General features: G+C 42.7%; 1 protein-coding gene across 1 annotated transcript in view; it reads left to right on the top strand.

Annotated features, from left to right (window-relative positions):
* AVL9 (AVL9 cell migration associated) overlaps window positions 1-23,431 on the top strand; it is a 70,148-nt gene that overhangs the window by 9,189 nt on the left and 37,528 nt on the right. The window contains exons 2-4 of the mRNA XM_040432768.1: window positions 15,959-16,079; window positions 19,587-19,672; window positions 20,969-21,040. Coding sequence (XP_040288702.1) covers window positions 15,959-16,079; window positions 19,587-19,672; window positions 20,969-21,040 — 279 coding nt within the window. The remainder of the gene's footprint in view (window positions 1-15,958; window positions 16,080-19,586; window positions 19,673-20,968; window positions 21,041-23,431) is intronic.

Genomic DNA, 23,431 nt, shown 5'->3' with positions numbered 1-23,431 from the left:
ATCAGGCAAAACTGATCTTGTATTTATTTCTCATTTTTAAAGTGCTGTGCATGCGCAGAACGGAAGGACGGATCCGGCATTCCGGTATTTTGAATGCCGGATCCGGCACTAATACATTCCTATGGAAAAAAATTCCGGATCCGGCATTCAGGCAAGTCTTCAGTTTTTTTCGCCGGAGATAAAACCGTAGCATGCTACGGTTTTCTCTTTTGCCTGATCAGTCAAAATGACTGAACTGAAGACATCCTGATGCATCCTGAACGGATTACTCTCCATTCAGAATGCATGGGGATATGCCTGATCAGTTCTTTTCCGGTATAGAGCCCCTGTGACGGAACTCTATGCTAGAAAAGAAAAATGCAAGTGTGAAAGTATCCTTACTAATGTATTGTGATTGTCCATATTCCTGGCTACATTAATTTTTCTATCGCAAAATACACTTCCAGTTTCCATGGCTAAGGGTACTTTCACACTAGCGTTTTTCTTTTCCGGCGCTGAGTTCCGTCCTAGGGGCTCAAATCCGGAAAAGAACTGATCAGTTTTATCCTAATGCATTCTGAATTGAGAGTAAGGCTACTTTCACACTTGCGGCAGGACGGATCCGACATGCTGTTCACCATGTCGGATCCGTCCTGCGGCTATTTAGCCGCACCGCCGCTCTGTCCCCATTGACTATAATGGGGACGGGGGCGGAGCTCCGGCGCAGCACGGCGAAAGCCGCCGGACTAAAAAGCCTGACATGCAGTAATTTTAGTCCGGCGGCCTTCCGCCGTGCTGCGCCGGAGCTCCGCCCCTGTCCCTATTATAGTCAATGGGGACGGAGCGGCGGCACGGCGAAATAGCCGCAGGACGGATCCGATATGGTGAACAGCATGTCGGATCCGTCCTGCCGCAAGTGTGAAAGTACCCTAATCCCATCAGGATGTCTTCAGTTCAGTCTTTTTGACTAATCAGGCTTTTCAGAAAACCGTAGCATGTTGTATTTTTACCTCCGGCCAAAAATCCTGAACACTTTGACTGAACGCCGGATCCGGTCTTTTTCCCATTGACTTGCATTAACGCCGGATCCGGCGTCGTGTGTTTAGTCAAACCGGATCCGGCTTTTGCATGTTAAACCCGAAAAATGTGAAAAAAAAGTTAAAGTCCATAAATGGCGGATCCGTTTTTTCCAATGCATTTTTTCATTGTGATCAAAATTCTGATCAGGATTCAAATGTAAACCGTTTTCACACGTTTTTCCGCATCCGGCGGGCAGTTCCGGTGTCGGAATTGAACGCCGGATTTAAACAACGCTAGTGTGAAAGTAGCCTAAGGCTACTTTCACATTAGTGTTTTTCTTTTCCGGCATAGAGTTCCTTCCTAGGGGAAAAGAACTGATCAGGCATATCCCCATGCATTCTGAATGGAGAGTAAGGCTACTTTCACACCTGCGTTCGGGTGTCCGCTCGTGAGCTCCGTTTGAAGGGGCTCACAAGCGGCCCCGAACGCAGCCGTCCAGCCCTAATGCATTCTCAGTGGACGCGGATCCGCTGAGAATGCATCAGTCTGCCAGCGTTCAGCCTCCACTCCGCTCAGCGGACGGAGGCAAGCGGATCCGTCCAGACTTATAATGGAAGTCAATGGGGACGGATCCGCTTGAAGATGACACCATATGGCTCAATCTTCAAACGGATCTGCCCCCATTGACTTTAAATGTAAAGTCTGAACGGATCCGTTCAGGCTACTTTCACACTTAGAAATTTTTCTAAGTTATAATGCAGACGGATCCGTTCTGAACGGATGCAAACGTCTGCATTATAGGAGCGGATTCGTCTGATGAAACATCTGACGGACCCGCTCCGAACGCTAGTGTGAAAGTAGCCTAATCCGTTCAGGATGCATCAGGATGTCTTCAGTTCAGTCATTTTGACTGATCAGGCAAAAGATAAACCGTAGCATGCTACTGTTTTATCTCCGGCGAAAAAAACTGAAGACTTGCCTGAATGCCGGATCCTGCATTTTTGCGCAGACCTTTAAAAATGAGAAATAAATAAATACCCGTTCCGTTTTGCCTGACACGGGAAAAACTGATTCGGTATTGCAATGCATTTTTCTGACTGATCAGTCTGAATACAGTTTGCCTGATCAGGCAGGCAGTTCAGGCAACGGAACTGCCTGCCGGAATCAAACAACGCAAGTGTGAAAGTACCCTTAGACCACCTTGCAATCCAGCAGTGGTGGTCATGCTAAACAGAAAAACTGCACCAAAATCCGCAACTTGTTTTTGTGTGTCGATTTCAGGCAGATTTTCTGCATACAAATCTGCACCGTGTGCATGTACCCTTAGCGTACAAGTACATAGGGGGACATTTATCAAATGTGATCCATCTGTTTTTTGGCGGAATTTTGTTGTACATTTCTTTTTGCGACATTTGGTATTCTGCTACAGTTTAATGTCTTATAAATCTAGTGCGACCATTTTAAATGTTGCATCGCCACGCCAGCCGCCACCTTGGTGTAATTTCATACGCCTAGCACACACAACATCAACCGCCTTTTTAACTGAGCAAAAATTACCATTCCTGTGCGTCAAATCCTAAATTTAGCGCATGAACGAAAACCAGAGACCGTCTTAAAGCCGACTCCAAATAGGTAGAGGATGATAATTGCCCTCTCGTAGCCTTCGTGGTGGTTTTCCGGATCTCCAGTGAGGCATGCCATTACTTGAGTAGTGAGCTGACGTGTGCAGTTTGCTCTGGCGTGGTCGCTGTGCTTGATTTTGTGTCAATACGGCACAGTGAGAAATCTTGTACTTTGGCACCTTCCATAGTGAGAGGTTCATGTTCATGTTCACTGCTGTTGCACTGAATTTATTACAGGTGCTTTTCGGTTGGAATGATATCTCTGAAAGGGTTAATAGGACTTTTTCTTACTGCGAATGCTCAATAACGGGTGTATTTCCCGCTGACAGAATATAGCATTAGGAAATGAGAAGTCTGTAATAGCTGATATCTATAGGGCTCTGTATTACATTAGTATTGATCGGTTCATTCCTAAGGCTGGATTCACATCACTGTTTCATCTGTCAGAAGAGCAGAACATTTTTTTTTTTTATCCATTTCCATCTGCGATCCTCCCCCCCCCCCCCCCCCCCCAAAAACAAAAAACAAAAAAACAAGTACTTCATGTAGGACACTTTTTCAGTCTAAAGAATCCAAACTGATCTCAGATGGAAATGGGTAAAATCGATGCAAAATGTGCACAATGGATGCACAGGATACGTTTTTTTTCTTCTTATCTCCGAGCGGTGCTGCTGGGCTCTCAGCCAGCATTGGAAATATCTTGTGCTCCAACCTCTATTTTTCAGAAGTCCCATAGAAATGAAGGGAGAACGCACTGCGCAAGCGCAGCCAAATCTCTGTTCACTTCTATGGGACTACTGAATATAGCTGATCCAGCACTCGGTGAGGCCTCCCTCACTTTGGGAGTCCTGTTCTGGAGGTAGGTGCCAGTCCTAGAGGTGGGATCAGCACCTATCTGACATTGGCAGCATATCCTAGTGCCATACCACCAATGTCTCAGATGAGACAACCTCTTTAGAGGGGTTGTGTCATTTCAGCAAAAAGCATTTATCATGTAGAGGAAGTTAATACAAAGCACTTACTAATGTATTGGGATTGTCCATATTGCCACCCTATAATCCATCAGTGGTGGTGGTCGTGCTTGCACACTATAGGAAAAAGCACTAGCCTATGGCCCCTTTCACACGGGCGAGTATTCCGCGCGGATGCGATACGTTAGTTGAACGCATTGCACCCGCACTGAATACTGACCCATTCATTTCTATGGGGCTGTTCACATGAGCGGTGATTTTCACGCATCACTTGTGCGTTGCGTGAAAATCGCAGCATGCTCCTCTTTGTGCGTTTTTCACGTAACGCAGGCCCCATAGAAATGAATGGGGTTGCGTGAAAATCGCAAGCATCCGCAAGCAAGTGCGGATGCGGTGCGATTTTCACGCACGGTTGCTAGGAGACGATCGGGATGGAGACCCGATCATTATTATTTTCCCTTGGTTATAAGGGAAAATAATAGCATTCTGAATACATGATCTTTTACCATGGTGATGACCGGAATGACGTCACCAAAGGTCCTGTTGCTGCACAGAGATCAGATGAAGACAGAAGGAGATGCCGTGCTACGCGATCAAGTAGACTAAGGTGAGTTAAATTTTTTTAAATTTTTTTTTTAACCCCTCCAGCGATGTTTTACTTTGCATTCTGTATTCAGAATGCTATTATTTTCCCTTATAACCATGTTATAAGGGAAAATAATACAATCTACAGAACACCGATCCCAAGCCCGAACTTCTGTGAAGAAGTTCGGGTTTGGGTACCAAACACGCGCGATTTTTCTCACGCGAGTGCAAAACGCATTACAATGTTTTGCACTCGTGCGGAAAAATCGCGGGTGTTCCCGTAACGCACCCGCACATTTTCCCGCAACGCCCGTGTGAAAGAGGCCTATATGCTTTCCCATGGTCCTAGCCACCAGAGAGCCAGTTGCTTTCTCCTATAGTGTGCAAGCACGACCACCACTGATGGATTACAGGGTGGTCGTAACTAGGGATCGACCGATTATCGGTTTGGCCGATATTATCGGCCGATATTGAGGATTTTGAACGTTATCGGCATCAATTTTGCCGATATACCGATAACATATTGGGAACACAGAACGTGCTGCTCTCAGCGCTCTCTGTGTTCCCTCCGCAGCACAGGGGAGAAGGAAGCAGTGTCTCCTCCCCCTGTGCTGCTGCCGCTGCCGCCAATGAGGGGATAGAACATAAGAGGAGGGCAGGGGCTGTGGCCGCTGCGCCACCAATGAAGATAAGCCTCTCATTCATTCATATACAGGAGGCGGGAGCTGGCTGCAGAATCACATAGCCGGCTCCCGACCTCTATGAGCAATAGCTGCGGTCCGCGGTAGTTAACTCCTCAGGTGCCGCGGATCGCAGCTACCGCTGATAGAGGTCGGGAGCCGGCTATGTGATTCTGCAGCCAGCTCCCGCCTCCTGTATATGAATGATTGAGAGACTTATCTTCATTGGTGGCGCAGTGCGCCCCCCCAAGCCCCCCCAGTATTAATCATTGGTGGCGCAGTGCGCCCCCCACCCCCATCCCGGCCAATAGTAAAAACATTGGTGGCGCAGTGCGCCCCCCCCCCACCCACCCAGTATTACTCATTGGTGGCAGTGGCCACAGGATCCCCTCTCCCCTGCTCCTCCGATCGGAGCCCCAGCTGTGTAAGCCTGGGGCTCCGATCGGTTACCATGGCAGCCAGGACGCTATTGAAGCCCTGGCTGCTATGGTAAGCTCCATGCTGCTGTGTGCACAAAGCACAGGGCAGCAGGGACAGTGTGAGCTCCTATTCACCCTGATAGAGATCTATCAGGGTGAATAGGATCTCACACTGTAAATCTTTTTCATTTATACTTAATATTTTTGTGTTTTTTTTTACTAACTTTTAACCCCCTTAGGGACTAGAACCTTTGTCCTATTCACCCTGATAGAGATCTATCAGGGTGAATAGGACAAAGGTTCTAGTCCCTAAGGGGGTTAAAAGTTAGTAAAAAAAAAACACAAAAATATTAAGTATAAATGAAAAAGATTTATAAAAAAAAAAATACACATTAACAATAAACAAAAAAAAATACACATTAACAATAAACATATTAATTTTCAGCAGATTTGTGTAGGAATTTTTTTTTTCTCAAAAATGAAAATTCCCAGAATATCGGTATAAATTATCGCCTATCGGCCTAAAAGTTCACAAATTATCGGTATCGGCCCTAAAAAATCAATATCGGTCGATCCCTAGTCGTAACCATGGAAACCAGCAGTGTATAATGTGATGGAAAAATGAATCCAGCCAGCAAAGGAGGCAATATGGAGAATAACAATACATTAGTAAGTGCCTTGTATTAACTTTCTCTAAATGATAAAAGCCACTTGCTGAAGTGAGACAACCCCTTTAATTTTTTGGAAGATCTGTTTTCCTTGCATTATTTAATTTGAATAAATTTTTCCATTGCATTAACCATAGGAACAACTACAATGACTCCACTGATTGCAAGAATGATGGAGCTGCCCCTTTGGCTCCCTGTGCCCCTTCTCTGCCTCAGTCAGGATCTGGGGGGTACTTTTATTGAGAGCACCTAGTAAGCCAAAGGCCAGGCAACGCTCCTCGGCGGAAAAGGTATGCAAATTAGCCATTTTGTTTTTGGAAAGAGCAATTTGCAAACCTGCTTTAGGCCTCTTTCACACTACCGGTTTTTTTTTTTCATTTTTGCGGGCCGTTTTTTGCATTCCGTACACCGAACTATTCATTTTAATGGGTCCGCAAAAAAAACGGAATGTACTCCGTATGCATTCCGTTTCCGTATCTCCGTTCCGTGCAAAGATAGAACATGTCCTATATTTGCCCGCAAATCCCGTTCCGTGGCTCCATTAAAGTCAATGGGTCCGCAAAAAAACTGAATGCATATGGAAATGCATCCGTATGTCTTCTGTATCCGTTCCGTTTTTTGCGGAACCATCTATTGAAAATGTTATGCCCAGCCCAATTTGTTCTATGTAATTACTGTATACTGTATATGCCATATGGAAAAAACTAAACCGAAATGGAAACACAACGGAAACAAAAAACAGAACAACGGATCCGTGAAGAACGGACCGCAAAGCACTGAAATAGCCATACGGTAGTGTGAAAGAGGCCTTAGTCAGTAAGACAAAAGCCCAATTTCACACAGTCCAGGAAACATGTGCCATGTCTGACCATGGGTCTACTGAACTGTACCCACGGCATTATAAGACTATGGTTCACGGGTCAGACAGGAGCACACGGCATCATACATGATTATGATGCTGTGAGTTCACGTCTGTTTGGGGCACCTTCCCTGCACATCTGCTCGTGTGCTGCTGACCTAAGGCAGTAAATATTGTATGTTCTATGGTTCCTCTGTGCCACTTTGTGCTCTCATTGATGGGCATTGTCTGGAATATTGTACTTGATACACGTTGTTAGCAGGGCCTTTTTACTGACCTGTAATGTTAGTTACGGATTACTTCATCAGGTATGTGTACACATCTACCCGGATGATGCCAGCCCTGAGTTTGACCAGTTTAACCACACTTAGATTTGTAATACAATAGTTGTGACAATGAAGGGATACTTGGCTAAAGACCTCAATAGACAATATGTGCTATGTGCAAATATTCTGTGTGCCTTGGGGTATACCGTATATTCCCGGCTTCAGAAATCATTGCCAGGGGAACCGAGACCGTCTGTGTAAGTGGAGCATTTGGAAATTGGATGTCTGGATGAAATAGCACTTTTAGGGCTCATGCACAACGCCGCATGTTTGGTCCGCATCTGATCCGCAACCACATATTACACCGTATTTATTTTTTATTTATCTTACACATTTATATAGCGCTACTACAGTATATTCCTCAGCGCTTTACAGACATAGCTCCAAGATGTCCCCCGTGGGGCTCACAATCTAAGGTCCCTATCAGTATGTCTATGGAGTGTGGGAGGAAACCCCCCACAAACACGGGGAGAACATACTAACTCCATGCAGATGTTGTCCTTGGTCGGATGTGTCCTCATCCACATATCTGTTCCGCGGCCCCATTTTGCGGACAAGGATAGGTCATTTGTAATAAAGTGAAAAAGAAAATGGCAGCATGCACAAGGTCGGGATCTGCTTTTTGTGGATCGCAAAAAACTTATGGCCATGTGCATGGGTCCTTAGACCAGTGTTTCCCAACCAGTGTGCCTCCAGCTGTTGCAAAACTACACCTCCCAGCATGCCCGCACAGCCAAAGGCTGTCCGGGCATGCTGGGAGTTGTAGTTTTGCAACAGCTGGAGGCACACTGGTTGGGAAACACTGCCTTAGACTATTAGCTTTTGTGCCGGAGCCAAAACCAGGATTGGATCCGAAAAGAGGGATAAGAATAAGACTGGATTCACACTCAGAGCTTTGCTGTGTTTTTGTGTTCGTTTGTGGTGCTTTCATTAGTATTTTTAGCGTGGCTGGATTCCCATGTGGGGTCCACAATCCTGGCCATCCACTTTGAAGCTTATATCTGGCTTAACTCGCAGATTTGTTTGGCCAGTACAAGCCGGCGCCGTTCTAATTAGGCCCGCCCACCAAGTCTCGGGCCGGGAACTAGAAATCCGGAATAGAGGAGTGCCGCATGGGATTCGGAACACGGACGGAAGTCAGGGGACCTCACCTCACGGGTTGCGGACGACTGCAGCGGTGCCAGTGACAGTCTGACAGACTCACACACTGCACTAGTTCGCCACATGTCACTGCCCAGTAGCTCTATGCCCACTGCCACTAGTTTCAGACTCACCCCATCGCCCTGCCTCGCGTCTCTCTCTCTCTGCCAGCCAAGCCACTCACTCAGCGGAGTCAGCGACCTCAAACCACCAGGTACCTTAATCTTCAGCCACCTCAAACCACCAGGTACTAGTTACCATCTGGAGTCTGGTCTTGGTAACTTATGAGCTGGCCTGGTATAAGTTATACATCTTATTAAATAAAAGAAAATAGAAATTCCAGCTCTGTTAGATGAACGATCATTTATTTCTTGGAAAGACAAAGGTGACTGTTTTAAAATAAGGTTAGAGCTGTACGATAGGTTAAATAAAATAGTCTGTTCTATAAGCACCACATTGTTTTCAAATAATAATGGAAGTGCCCCTCCCGAGACCAGGTTCTGGATCCGCCACTGCCATTGGCTTCTGCAGTCGGTGGGGTTTGTCACCGAGGTATCACAGCAACCCAGCGTAAGGCCCCTTTCAGAGGAGCGAGTGTCACAGCGAGGCACCAAGCCTGACCTCCCAGTGGTGCCAGGGTCGCAGAGCATTATAATGATTTATGATCCTATGTAACCCTTTATAGTTCTGGAATATATTAGATGACACTGACATAAAGCTGTCTGTGTTTTCCAATACATTCCAGAACTATAAGGGCTCTTTCACACGAGTGGATGCCGTGCGGGTAATCCGCTACGTGAAAGAGTGCCAAGCCGCGCTCTGGACAGCTGAGAGACGGAGCAGTAACATGACTGATGATGCTCCGTGCCTCTTTGTGACCTTTTTATACAAAATCACGGTGACAACTTTATCTCACTGTGATTTCGTAGTAAAGAGGTCACAGAGAGGCATGGAGCATCATCAGTCATGTTAATGCTCCGTGCTTCTGCAGTCTGAATCGGGTCTTGGCTGTCATTCACGGAGCGGATGTCACGCACGGCATCCGCTCGTGTGAAACAGCCCTAAGGCTTCATGCACATGGCCATGTTTGTATTTCGATCCTCTTACAATGGATCCGCAAAACACAGATACCTTCCATGTGCATTTTATATTTTTCTCACTGCCATTAATAAAAAAAATGGCTCCACCAGCAACCTCCGACACTCCAGCTTTTCTGAACTACAACTCCCAGAATCCTCCTTTCACCTCTGTGGAAGTTACAAGAACAATAAGTTTGCATGCTGGGTGTTGTAGTTTCAGAACAGCTGGCGTGTCGGAGGTTGCTGATCCTTGGGCTACACAGTATAGAAGAAAATAGAATATGTTCTGTAACTTGCAGAATGGCCACACGGATCCGCCAGAAACACGACTGTGTGCATGGCCTCATAGAAATGAAATGGGTCATTTCTCTTGGGCCGCAATCAATACGGACAGCACATGGATGTTGTGCGGCTGTTCCACAAATTATAGAACATGTCGTTTTTTTTTGTCCGTTTTGTAAACAAAAATAGGCATTTCTACAATAGGGCCCGCAGAACGTGCAGGATGTACTCAGCCATTAGACGGTTAAACTAAGTTAGAATTTATTTTCTTGTGTTTCCGTCCTGTTTTAATCTTTTATATTTAAAAATGCAAGATAACTAGTACAGAAATGAATGCGTACAGCTCTGTGTAATAACTTTGCACAATGTGTAGATTGATATTTGCTTAGATGTATGATTCTATGACGTTGACATACATGTGAATAGCGCCAGTCTTCACGTAGTCCATAGGTGGTGGACTGCTGCCGTTCTAGCATACTAGAAAATCGATATATTCTACAAAGTCTGGATGTAATGGAGATCCTCATTTATTTTAAATAACTCCTCTCTTTATGGAGAGAATAACCCTAGGCACTCCGTGCAGTGAAAGAAGTCTCCCTTTTCATGCTCGTGGGGGGCTTCAGTTACTGAGTAACAGGTGGGAGGCTATTGAAGCCACATTTCCATAATCACCACCTGTCATGTCACTGGGCTCCTATTCTTCTTGTTATCGGCCTCTTCATGTTTCCTCAGCATCAAGCCTTTCTGCAGATAATCATCGGCTTCACTGTTGCATCTTGTTTCTGTCCGCTTGTAACATATGAGCTTTAGAATTTCTTTGTATAATAAAAGCCATGTCCCTCAAAGAGCATCTGTCAGCAGGACCAACCCTAGTAAACCAGGCATACTGCTTGGTAGGGTTGATCATGCTTATTAAAGCAATACTCTTGTTATGTCTTCAGGTAGAACTGTTGCCAAGATATCTGCATTTTTAGTAATATACAAATGAGGTGGTTCGAATACGAAGGGGTTGGACTGAGCCCTTGAAGCACTGCTTTTGTAACGCCTCTCTGCTTAGGGCAGCCGCCCCCCCTTCACTTGTTTGATTGTCTAGCCCTGTAAGTCAAGGGGAGGGAGCAGTGCCCAGATCAGAGGGATGTTACAGAAACAGTGCTCCAAGGGGTCAGTCCTGCCCCTTGTTTCTCAAACCATTTCATTTGCATAAGACTAAAAAAGCAGATATCTCGGGAACGGTTCTACCTACAGACATAACAAAGGTATCGCTTTAATCAGCATGATCAACCTTACCAGCCAGTATGCCTGGTTTAATAGACTTCATCATGCTGACAGATGCTCTGTAAAGAGGACCTGTCCACCACTCCTAGCATGTGTTTTTTCGAAAATAATCATATTCCACATTAAAAGACAATTCTGTAGCATTTCTTCATGACTTATTGCATTGTGTTCCCAATAAAATCACTATTTTGAAGGATCTATATCTGTATGTTGTGCTATTCCTCGGTTATTTCCACTGGGAGTTTAGGAATAAAGATCCAAGTGGGTGTTACCAGCAATTCTCAGTTGTACCTTTTATTCATAAACTTCTATCAGGAATAATTGAGGAATGACTCAACATAAAGATACAAATAAACATGCTCCAGAATTTTTGTTGCACTTGGAACACACGTATTTAGTAAAGCAGACATGTCAGCTGAGGTCATGTCCTCTTTAAGTATATCTTGATGAATGCTTTTAATATCCTCATGGCACAAGAAAAGCCTAGGGTAGCAGAACTAGTTGGGCAACTGCAGCTTTGCTGGATTTACTGTTAGCACTGTAATGTTGTGGAGCTGCAGGTAAAAGGCGTAGTAGTATTTTCTTTATCCTGGAATTTTCTACCCCATACCAAATGAACAATCCTCTTTCGCGAACCAGTGACTGAGTAAATGTGATCGATTATATTGATATTGAGGAGACTCCTCTTTGAGTGTTGAGGATGCAAGTCTTGGGTTAAAGGGGCTTTCCATGGATTTTCTTTAATTGCCAGAAAACGGGGGACGGTATAAAATATAGAAAAAGAACCTTACTTTTTAGATCGGAGGTCCCCAACCTTCTGGCCGCAACCTTCCCCCAGAGGTCCCCACCCTTCAGGGAGCACCAGTGTTGAACGGTGGGGACAGGAACTATTGGCTCCATTGCACTGCCATTTAGCCTCATATGCTGAAGGCCGCTAGGTCACGATGACATTTGTGATTGCTTTGGTGCGGTCCATTCGCAGCGAACCATATCACAGCCAGGGAGAAGGTGAGCTGTTTTTTCTCCATGGCAGTGAGATGGCCCGCTGCGATTGGACCATGCCACAGCCAGGGAGAAGGAGACGCCCACTGAGAAGCGCTGGCGTCTCCTCCCTGTACGGATGCTATCGATTAGCATACAGGGCGCGAAAACAGAACGGGGAGCAGCCGAAGGGTGTTTAGGAAAAAAATGCAAGCTATATCGGCATCAGCGGAGTGTACCCCGCTTGTAAATGAATTTATTTTTATTTTTTTATCTGATAATTTTTTATTAACAATTTTACAAAATACATACAGGAACAGAAAATAAATACAAGAAAGGGATATCCATATACAGACAAATCTGATCGGACAATAAGCATTGCTGTAAGCACAGTTGATTGCCATGTTACAATAGTGGATACTTTAAGAAGCAAAAATATACGCTTGTAAATTTACTTAGTTTCAAATATAAAATGGTGAAAGGTCCTCTTTAAAGAGGCCACTATTGGGGGGGGGGGCACTATATGTAAAGAGGCCACTACGATGGGGCATTATATAAAGGGATTGCTGCTGGGGGGGTGGCATTATATTTAAATAGGCCACTACTGAGGAGCATTATATGTGAAGAATGCACTACTGGGGGCATTATATGTACATAGGACACTACTGGGAGGGCATTATATCTATTCGGGTTACATGGGGATGATTAGTAAGTAGTGGCATAAAGGAGGCATTAATACTAAATAGATGTGGTCATGTGTGCAGGACTGAGGAGACATCACCTGAAGTCACTGAGTGGGGTCTAAATGGGATTATTAATGACTGGGACCTACATGGTTATGGTTGAGCAGTATTATTTGGCCTTCATATAGTGTTATTATTGCTAATGTTGGGCATGGATTCTGTAATATATTTTATTGTGTTTTTCTTATGTGCGTGATTAACGCACCTACCTGTTCTGCAAGAACATTTTCTTACATGAAACCGTTCCCTGGTGCAAAATAGGTTGGGAAACCACTGTTTTAGATGACCCACTGCTTGATCCACACTGTGCCTGCCATACTCATGTGCCACACATGTGACCTCCGCAGCCAGTCACCGGCTTCAGCAGTCTTGTGTGCTTGAATGACATGTGACTGCTGAGGACAGTGATTGGCTGCTGCAGTCACATTATTGATGAATGGCAAGTGACTGCTGGGGGCCCAGTCTTCTGTTGTCTTAGAAAAATCCCTTTAAGGTATATGCACACGGCGAGATTGTCATGTAAAAAAAAAAATCTGCGAAACATATCTGACCAGGCTCCACAATAAATAATAATATACAGTACCTACTAGGGTAGTCACGATACCAAAGTTTTGATTCGATTTCGATACCGTAAAAAAGTATTGCGATACTCGATACCAATGCAAAGAAAATAAAACTCCAAAAAAGCTGCGTGCAGTCTGCATTTTATGGAACGTCCGGCCCATAATCCAACAGTCCTATCCTATTTTTTGGGGGGACAAGGTGACAAAAAAAAAAATTGTGAATCGTGCAGTTTATTATAATTTAATTAAATTTTTTTCTGTTTACGGCATTCACCGCATAGGAGATTTTTTAAATATTTTAATAGTTTGGACTTTTCGGACATGGCGATATGTAATATGTTTATTTATTGTTTTATATGTTTTATATGTAAAATTGGGAATGTGGGTGATTTATACTTAATATTTTATTTTTATTTTTTCCTGATGGCACATTCCAAAACTGAGATGGCAAAGGAAAGGGAACGCAGATCGTTATCTCTGCATTTGGAACAAATGGGACTCAATTTGTTCAAAAAGGCCTTATGAGCAATTACTTATGAGTGTTACTTTTTACCAGTGATTTCATAATAAAATTGTCTCCGAAGCCTAATTATTCTGTTTCCTTTTCCCTTCGCTCCTTCCCTAACCCTTAATTTCTTTAATATCTGTAGATATTCTGTTAGGCTACTTTCACACTAGCGTTCAGAGCGGGTCCGTCTGATGTTTCATCAGACGGATCCTCTCCTATAATGCAGACGTTTGCATCCGTTCAGAATGGATCCGTCTGCATTATAACTTAGAAAAATTTCTAAGTCTGAAAGTAGCCTTAACGGATCCGTCCAGACTATACATTGAAAGTCAATGGGGAACGGATCCGTTTGAAGATTGAGCCATATAGTGTCATCTTCAAACGGATCCGTCCCCATTGACTTACATTGTAAGTCTGGACGGATCCGCTCGCTGAGCGGAGCGGAGGCTGAACGCTGCCAGACTGATGCATTCTGAGCGGATCCGCGTCCACTGAGAATGAATTAGGGCTGGACGGCTGCGTTCGGGGCCGCTTGTGAGCCCCTTCAAACGGAGCTCACGAGCGGACACCCGAACGCAGGTGTGAAAGTAGCCTTAAGTGGACCACTATACAGTGGACTATTATTGCTGTTTCTGTGTTAAAAATAAAATTCTCAATCAAAATAAAAGAATTTATAAGAAAGTAGCTTAATCAGACTCAACTACGTAAAGAAGCACTCGCACAAAAGTGGTACATTTAAATTGTAGCAAAGGTATTTTTCTAACTGGTGGCTGGATCTCCAGCTGACACGACGTCTGCTGTGTGGACAGGAAGTCAGTTTTTCTATTCATTCCTATAGGTCAGGAGCCTCATCTTCCGCCTCATAGGAATGAATAGAGAAACTGACTTCCTGTAAACACATAAGACTCTGTGTTATTTGGAGAGTCAGAGTGTCAGTCATATGACACTGCTGAGAACAAGAAACTAGATAACTCACCAATACATTCACTGGAATTTTTTTTTTTTTACTTTCAATACAATATACATTGTGCACTTTTCCAGTTGGCTAGAGAATAATTTTTTTTTTTTTTTGCAGGAGTTCTTCTTTAAGTAGATCTATTTCTTACTACAATGCTCGTTCCAATTTTCAACATTCTCAACTCGTGTATCTAGTATTGCTAGGAAATTTCAGACTATGGGAAAAATACAACATTACTTCTTAACTTTATATTATTGTTTTACTGTATAGAAAAGCATACTCGGCAACACGTGCCTACACAGAGGCATCTCTCACACACACTCACACACACACACACACACACAAAAAAGTATATTGCACAGCCTACTTTTTCTTGCGTGGGGTCCATGAGGAATGTGTGCCTATACAGTGACATAAGTCAGTTCCTTCTAATGAAGGTAGACCTTAGGTAATACTCCCAACATATACATTTGGTAGCAGGATCTACTGGGAGGTGAACACAGCCTTTTAAGTGGTTTTGGAGGCGGTGAATAGGAAGTACCGTAGTTCTGGCGATGTTTTGCTATCTGCATAGAACAAAAAAAATAACCAATCACAAAAATATGGTTGAAAATTTTCAGTTGGTTCTTAGACATATTGTTTTGGCTGCTTAAAGAGGTTGTTCAGGATCTTTTTATTTATTTTTTATTTTTATTTTTTTATTTCCCCTTCTCCTGCACCCAGAGTTCTTTGTAAAGAAATCTATACATACCTGATTCCTGCTGCTCAATTACAATTTTGTGGCTGTTTTCACTGGACTTTCAGGAGCCACGGACAGGTTCGGGTGTGTCACTACAGCCGATGACTGGCCTCAGTGGTGATGTGTCCCCAAAACCCAGCAATGACATGCCACTTGGGGATACATCACTGCTGAGGCCAGTCATTGGCTGCAGTGGAACACATGACCCCATCTGTACGGAAGTCGACAGGCAGTGATTGGAGGTCCAATAAAGATTGTCCAGGAGGCACAGAGCAGTAACAGAGCAGCAGGGAGCTGCTTCTCAGGTACTGCTGAGCGGGTGGGGGATTAAAATAAATCCTGGCCAACCCCTCTACGTAACTTAAATAAAAAGGTTTGGAGAAATTTGTATCTGTGTTCAGCCTATTAGTGGTCTGTTGTGTCCTGCCCACATGCATCCGGAGAACGTCTTAGGATTTCCAACAATAATGAAGGGTGCACTAAATAGTGTTAAAATACAAGCAATAAAGTAAATTTGGAAGAAGTAATTTGAAATTTCTTTTCTTTTTTTTCCCCCCTAAGGTGGAATTTTCTTACCCTCCATTGATTCCTGGAGAGGGACACGACAGCAATGTCTTACCAGAAGAATGGAAATACCTACCATTTCTTGCATTGCCGGATGGTGCACACAACTTCCAAGAAGGTATGAAAATACTCAGTTACATTATGTTAAATGGGTCGTCCATTTTATTTTTTATTTATATTGATGATCTTTATAACTCAAGATAGGTCATCAATATCAGATTGGCATGGGGCCGACTCCCAGAACCCCTGACAAACAATTGTTTTAAGAGAACGAAGGGCTTATATAAGCGCTGCCTTCTCTTCACTGTTTGCCTTCTCGCCATCGAAATTGTAGTGGTGAGCTCCCTATTGTTCAATTGAATAAGAAGGAGCCGTGCCGAATATCATGTTATATCAAACATATGCAATAACATCACCAAAGGTGCATTTCAGTTAGATAAACAGGATAGAGGATAACTATTAGATTGGTGGGTGCCTGACCACTAGGACCCCTACCAATAACCAGAACAGGGGCCCTGTATCCCCGAAATAAATGGAGCGATGGGTGGAACAGAATGCATTGCCACTCCATTGTCGGGGATATAAAGCAAATGCTTTATATAAAAGAAAGGATCAAAGGAAACATTTAAAGGGAATTGATCCTAGAGGTGAATATATAAAACACCTCAAAAAGAGATTGTCGTTAATTTAATTATTTTACTGATTGCACAATATAAAGTACAAGCGTCTATGCAAAAATATAAATGATTATACAATAACTTAAAATACAATCAAAGCTTAATCCATATAAAAACCTCCATAATATGCTATAACACGCAGTGATATGCAGTACCCTAAATTCTCCACTAGATGGCTCTAACACAACTACCAGCGTTCCATAACACATCTCAAACATAAAATGTATTACAAACGTCCTGACGACAATTATGAGATATACACGATAAACTTAATATTGATTAAGGTAGATACGAACCCTTGCGCTGCTCAAACTATGACCAATCTCTGATATCGGGTAGTATTGCTACACAATTTATAAATTATCGGGCCAGATATTGGGTATGGAATTAAATATTCCAATCAGATTTTCTCCGATATCAATATTAGATCTTTTATTCAGTAATATGCATCTTTACTGAATAGTGATAATATTGATGTAGCACTTTTAACATTATACATCCGCACTAAAGCGGGGAGTTACTAAATATGAAGCATATTAATTCATTCAATACTACACATAATAAAGTTACACGTTACCCGAGAATGCAGATGATAAGCAGAGTCTATGGGACTCAAGTCTGTTCTGATCATTGGCATTTTTCTCTCTCCTTTTTTTTTCTTTACTGTGTCTCTGTCCTTTTTTCCCTTCATGTGTGTGTGTGGTTTATGATCACAAACTTATCAGTTACACACCTTCATAACTTGGACTTTGCCAGTCATTATCGGTTAGGCATGTACATATGATAATGACTGTGATGTCACTATATCACCCAAAATGCACTTAAGAGTATGAACACCTTTTGGGGGATTTTTTTACTATTACATTATAATTCTATTGGGCTAAAAATAATTTTTCCTGTTGGTCTTTATTAAACATTTTCAATAGTTGTGCTCAACAGTCTTCAGTTTTCACTGCTTTGTAGACTGGTCTTTCTGCTTTTCACTGAAATCCATAAGACAGCTGCTCTGACTGCTAGTTGAGTAGCCCTTATCTCTAGCTTCCTGACAGGTCATAAACACTAATTTAACTTGAAGTCTTAACAGTTAGTGAGAATTTATCTTAAATGAGTGTTTATGAGCTCTCAGGAAAGTACAGATAAGGGCTACTGACCGAGCCATCAGAACAATTCTGACAGATTTCAGTGAAAAGTGGTAAGAAGAGTCTGCAGAGCAGTGAAAAATGTGCAGGACAGACTTTTGAAAATTGTTTAATAAAGGCCAATTGAATAAAATATTTCAGTCCAAGAGAAGTTTGATGCAGTATTAAAAATAACTTTTTAATTCTGTTTTCCTTGATGGTCAATTTGGTAACCAGTTAGTGAGTGCACCCCCGCTGATCAGGCATTTCAGTGTACCGTCGGCCCCGGAATTACACACCTTCATCTGTTGTGTAGTGGACAGAGCTGGTTACTGCAACATGACTAATGTAAAAAATTTAAAATCAGACCTCATATAGTACATGACGATCTCTTTCTAACAAAGCTAGAACCAGCCCTATACCTCACATGGATCCAGAGATCTCCCCATTCAATGCTCTGCTAGATTGATATCAACCTGGCAGCTCAAGGGGAGTGTCCTTTCTGCTGCTGCACAGGGGGCGTGTCTTAGCTCTCCCTATCACATTTCAGGAGGCAGATGAAGGATCAAACTGAGCATGTGCGACCTCAGTGAGAAGGTCAAAGAAATAAGAAAAGAACAAACAGCAGGTGGCACTATACAGATACATTTTATTGAATAACTCAGTGGCTATGCTAAATTTTTTATTACATAAGTAATCAGATCCAGGAGCCGATTTGAAAACTGTAGAATATTTTTCGTGGGTCAACCCATTTAATACCCTTTTACATGGGCCAGTGATCATTCGGTCCTGATCATTGCCGAGTGTCCTAACGGCAAGCGATATAACGTTTGTCGTTTATTGCATCTTTTTTTGCAGGGATAAGAATTAGCACTTGTTGGCAGCTCACCCCTTGTGTAAACTGGGTATGTACTGCTGACCGTAAGCAAATTACTGTATATGAGAGTAGGGACAGACCATCACAGATATGATAGTTCACCATTAAAACCCTTCCAGATAATTAGTAGGTAACGGGTAGTTTATCTGGTTATGTAAAAGGAGCCTTGTACTAGGGATGCTGGATTACTGTACTTTTGTGTTCTGTACATTAAAGGGGTTGTGCAGTGTGATGATATTGATGACCTATACTCAGGATAGATAATCAATATCAGATTGGCGGGGGTCTGATTCCTGGCACCCTCAGCTGTTTGAAGGGGTCACGGCGCATGTGTCAGCGCTGCATCCTCCTCAGTGCTGTGTAGCTTGTAGCGGCTGTGCAGCCTAATTGCAACTGCTCGTCCCATTCAGGTGTAATTGCACTGCACTGCCGCTATAATCTAGACAGAGTGCACCTACTGTGACCCCTTCAAACAGCTGATCGGTGGGGGTCCTGGGAATCTGGTTTCCTATCCTGATTGTATGTCATCAGTCTCATCACACTGCACAATATATTCATTCAGTTTGTCTAGCCTCTGTTCATGGTCTATCCGGAGCATTTGCAGCTTCATTTTTCCTGTCACAGGCCGTGAACAGAGCCCTATTGTTTGTGATAATTATGATGACCTACGGATCGTTAGGATAATTATCACTTTTTTTTTTTTCTTTTTTATCAGATGATAAACTGCCTTACTTTATGAGAAAACTTCTTGCTTGCAAACCTGTTTGTCTTAGTCTAAAGTCAAGGGGGACTTGATGCCACCATCATAAACCAATAGAGTAGCATTAACCCCTTGGCTTCCCCAGACCACCAGGGAGTATGCAGTAATCCCTCCACTATCTCAGATTTTTTTTCTTGTAAACTGTGAATGAGCTTTCTGTACTTCTGATTGACACTGTTTTTGCTTTCCATAGACACAGTGTTTTTTCACCTCCCACCAAGAAGCGGAGAGCGAAAAACCGTTTATGGGGTTTCTTGTTACCGACAGATTGAAGCAAAGGTATCGTTCAGTTCACTATGAACTTTGTCCAGACCATACAAGCTATGCATTCCACAGTCATGTAGTTGGAAAGTGATAGATATGAGATGACAAGTCAGTTGGTTTAAGAGCATTATTATATATAATGAATGCCCAGGATTTTTTTTTATAGCTTATTCTTAGTTTCATTAGTTTTTCATGTATACCAGATTTTTTTCAATTATAAGACGCACTTTTAAGACCAAATCTTGGTAAAAAAAAAAAAATACCTGCATCTTAGTCTGCAGTCAGGTTCGCCCAGCAGTGCCAGATTTCCCTGACTGCTTCCCTAATGATCTGGCAGAGCTCTCATACAGCGCTTTGCCTGACACTGATTTGTGTGATCAATTCAGGAAGGAGAGGAGACTGAGCAGTCATGGGGAGGACTATGAGAAATAAAGCCCCCTCCATTCTGAAGGTGCCAAGCTGCAGGGAAGGAGATGAAAGGTTAGACTAACTGCAGCTTGAGGACCTTTTGGTAATGTCGAGAGCGAGAAGGCCAAGAACACGAAGAATAATAATGTGGTTGTAAGTGTTAGAAATGAGTTTTTCGTAAAGATAACACTGTGTGTGTGAGAGAGAGAGAGCTATGTATGCAGCAGAGCTAGGTGTATACATTTGTCAGCTGTGTATGTAGCAGAGCTGTGCTTGCTGTGTGTGTATAAATTATATTTCAGCTGTGTATACAGCAGACCTGTGATTGTCAGCTGTGTGTAGTAGAGCTGTATGTGTACGCGTATACATGCCAGGTGTGCATGCAACAGAGCTCTGTGAGTGTATATACTCACACAGCGTATATAGAGTGTACTGACCTGCTATGTGTGTACCGCAGAGCTGTGTGCATCTATTTGTATAATGTCATGATCATTGAGAGTAAAAGGCACTGCAGAGAAATGACAGGAGACACATGTACTTGGATAGGTACATTTAATGAGGATGATCACATGTGCTGCTGTTTATTTCAATGGTCAGCAGATGATACAGTAAGGGTAACAGGATTTGACCAAAACTGTTAACCCCCGATAGGCTAGACCCCAAAGTTAGTGACCCTGACCCCTCCACTTCATTAAATCACCAAGGAAGGTTTAATAAGTAGAAAATATTTTTTCTCATTTTCTGTTGTCTAAGCCTGGGGTGCGTCTTATAATCGGGTACGTCTTATAGTGCGAAAAATATTGTAATTAATAGCTGCTGGATTAAAGTTGATGTTTTATGTTGTCATTCATCCTTTGAAGCCTTTGCTGTTGTACATCTCAGAATCAATTCTGTATTTTACAGGCGTTGAAAGTGCGTCAAGCAGATGTTACCCGGGAAACAGTACAGAAAAGTGTCTGTGTGTTGAGTCAGCTGGTAAGATGCTGGTTTTATGCCATGCCTAAGAAATAAATGAAGTGAATAAGCCACATTAGCGCATCAACAGCATGGACAATCCTGCTAGCCAGGGCAGTGGACGGCTGCGAATGAGTTCTGTACGTGTAGTTTCAAGGGTCACTGAGTTTTCAGAAAACGTTTGATATGTCATAGAGATGTCGGGGACTGATTGTTGAGACCCCCACCGAGGAGAGAGAGAAGCTTTTGCATATGGCGCTTTCTCCTCACTGCAGGAGATGGAATCAAGACTGGCCCCTAGACTTTCTGCTGTGTCCATTTCACTTCTCCTGCAGCAAGGAAAGAAAACGTGATTTGCTAGCACTTCTTTCTCCTCGTTGTAGTGATCAGTGGGGGTGTCAGCATCAAAACGTTTGATATTTCTCTCTTTTCTAATGAAAGTTTCTGGCGCAAGTTACAGTAAATCCGGCGGACTATGATAGGCTCAGCATCCTCAGGCTAAGACCTGCCCTTTGCTGAAGCAGAAAAAGTCGCAAATTATAGTGGAAATATGGCATGTACCATACATTTGTGAACTTTTAAGGCTACAGTAGTGATGTAAAGACATTGATAAATGCTCCCTTATGACCACATGACATATTGTACATCTGATGTGTTTACTTAAAGGGGTTGTCCCACAAAAAAAAAAAATCTACAGTTTTTAAACGATCACCTGGATCTGAATTCTTTTGTAATTGCATGTAATTAAAAATGTAGCATAATCATTGAGATATTCAGTAAAATATATCTGTATAGCGCCACCTGCTGTTTTTTTTTCTTTTAGTCCTGCTTACTGATATGGCCGCACATGCTCAGTTTCATCCTTCAACTTCCTCCTGAGCTGTGATAGGGAGAGCATGGACACGCCCCCTGAGCTCCAGCAGAATAGACACTCCCATGAGCTGTCAGCTTGATATAAGTCTAGCAGAGCAATGAATGGGGGGGATCCATGGGAAGTACAGGGCTGGTTCTAGCTTTGTTAGAAAGAGATTGTTATGTTCTATATGATGTCAGATTTTTAAAAAATTTTTTACATTAGTGATGGGATAACCGCTTTAATTAAACACGTACTACTTCAGTGAGCACTGATATATTTTTCTTTTAGTTATAGAATTTATTTGATCATAGTTTACTATAAATCTTCAATGTATTAGCTACTATAATGCACCATAGGCATGTTGCATAGATACTTTGAATGAAAATAAACACAGGTACATCAAGTTCAGCCTCTCTCAGATCAATTTTATTTAACATTAATTGTTAGATTAATTATAACCCTCTAAGCCGTTTGCTATTAGATAAGCCTCTCAACCAAATGCATGTATAGTATGCCCACTAATTAGAGTCTGAGACTCACACCTATCAGACAGTGTCTTTGGCTGGAATCTTCATGCTAGTTAATGTCGTAATACAGGGCTGTGGATTTGGCACACAATTTTATAAACTGCTAGGGAGACAGTGACTTCTGAGGAGCTTCTATGAAATTCCTGATCATTTGTAGTTCAGGCTGTATATACAAGCTAAAAAATAAAAGCAGCAAACTGAAAGGTATACAGTGTAGTCTTTACAGCAATGTGCTTCTTACCACCTGCTTTTAGTTATTCGGCTCAAAAACTTGTTTTTCTTGTTTTTTGTTAACATATAGTAACATAGTTTTATAAGGCTGAAAAAAAAAAAACATCCGTCCATCCAGTTTGGCCTGTTGCCCTGTAAGTTGATCCAGAGGAAGGCAAAAAAAAACATGTGAGGTAGAAGCCAATTTTCCTCACTTTAGGGGGAAAAAATCCTCCCCGACTCCAATCAGGCAATCAGACTAACTCCCTGGATCAACGACCCCTCTCTAGTAGCTATAGCCTGTAATATTATTAAGCTCCAGAAATTCATCCAGGCCCCTCTTGAATTCCTTTATTGTACTCACCATCACCACCTCCTCAGGCAGAGAGTTCCATAGTCTCACTGCTCTTACCGTAAAGAATCCTTTTCTATGTTTGTGTACAAACCTTCTTTCCTCCAGACGCAGAGGATGTCCCCTCGTCACAGTCACAGTCCTGGGGATACATAGATGATGGGAGAGATCTCTGTACTGACCCCTGATATATTTATACATAGTAATTAGATCTCCCGTTAATTGTCTTTTTTTTTCTTTTTTTTTCTAAGCTGAATAACCCTTATTTTGATCTTTCAGGGTACTGTAGTCTATCCATATCAATTATTACTTTAGTTGCCCTCCTCTGGACTCTTCTCCAGTTTGCTGTCCGCTAAAATTCCTAAGTCCTTTTCCATTTCAGTGTTAACCAGTGTTTTACCATTTAGTATGTACGGGTGACTTGCATTATTCCTTCCCATGTGCATAACCTTCCATTTGTCATTGCT

This window comes from Bufo bufo, chromosome 5 (assembly GCF_905171765.1).
Source record: "Bufo bufo chromosome 5, aBufBuf1.1, whole genome shotgun sequence".
NCBI lineage: Eukaryota > Metazoa > Chordata > Amphibia > Anura > Bufonidae > Bufo > Bufo bufo.
This window is presented reverse-complemented; position numbering and strand designations above follow the sequence as displayed.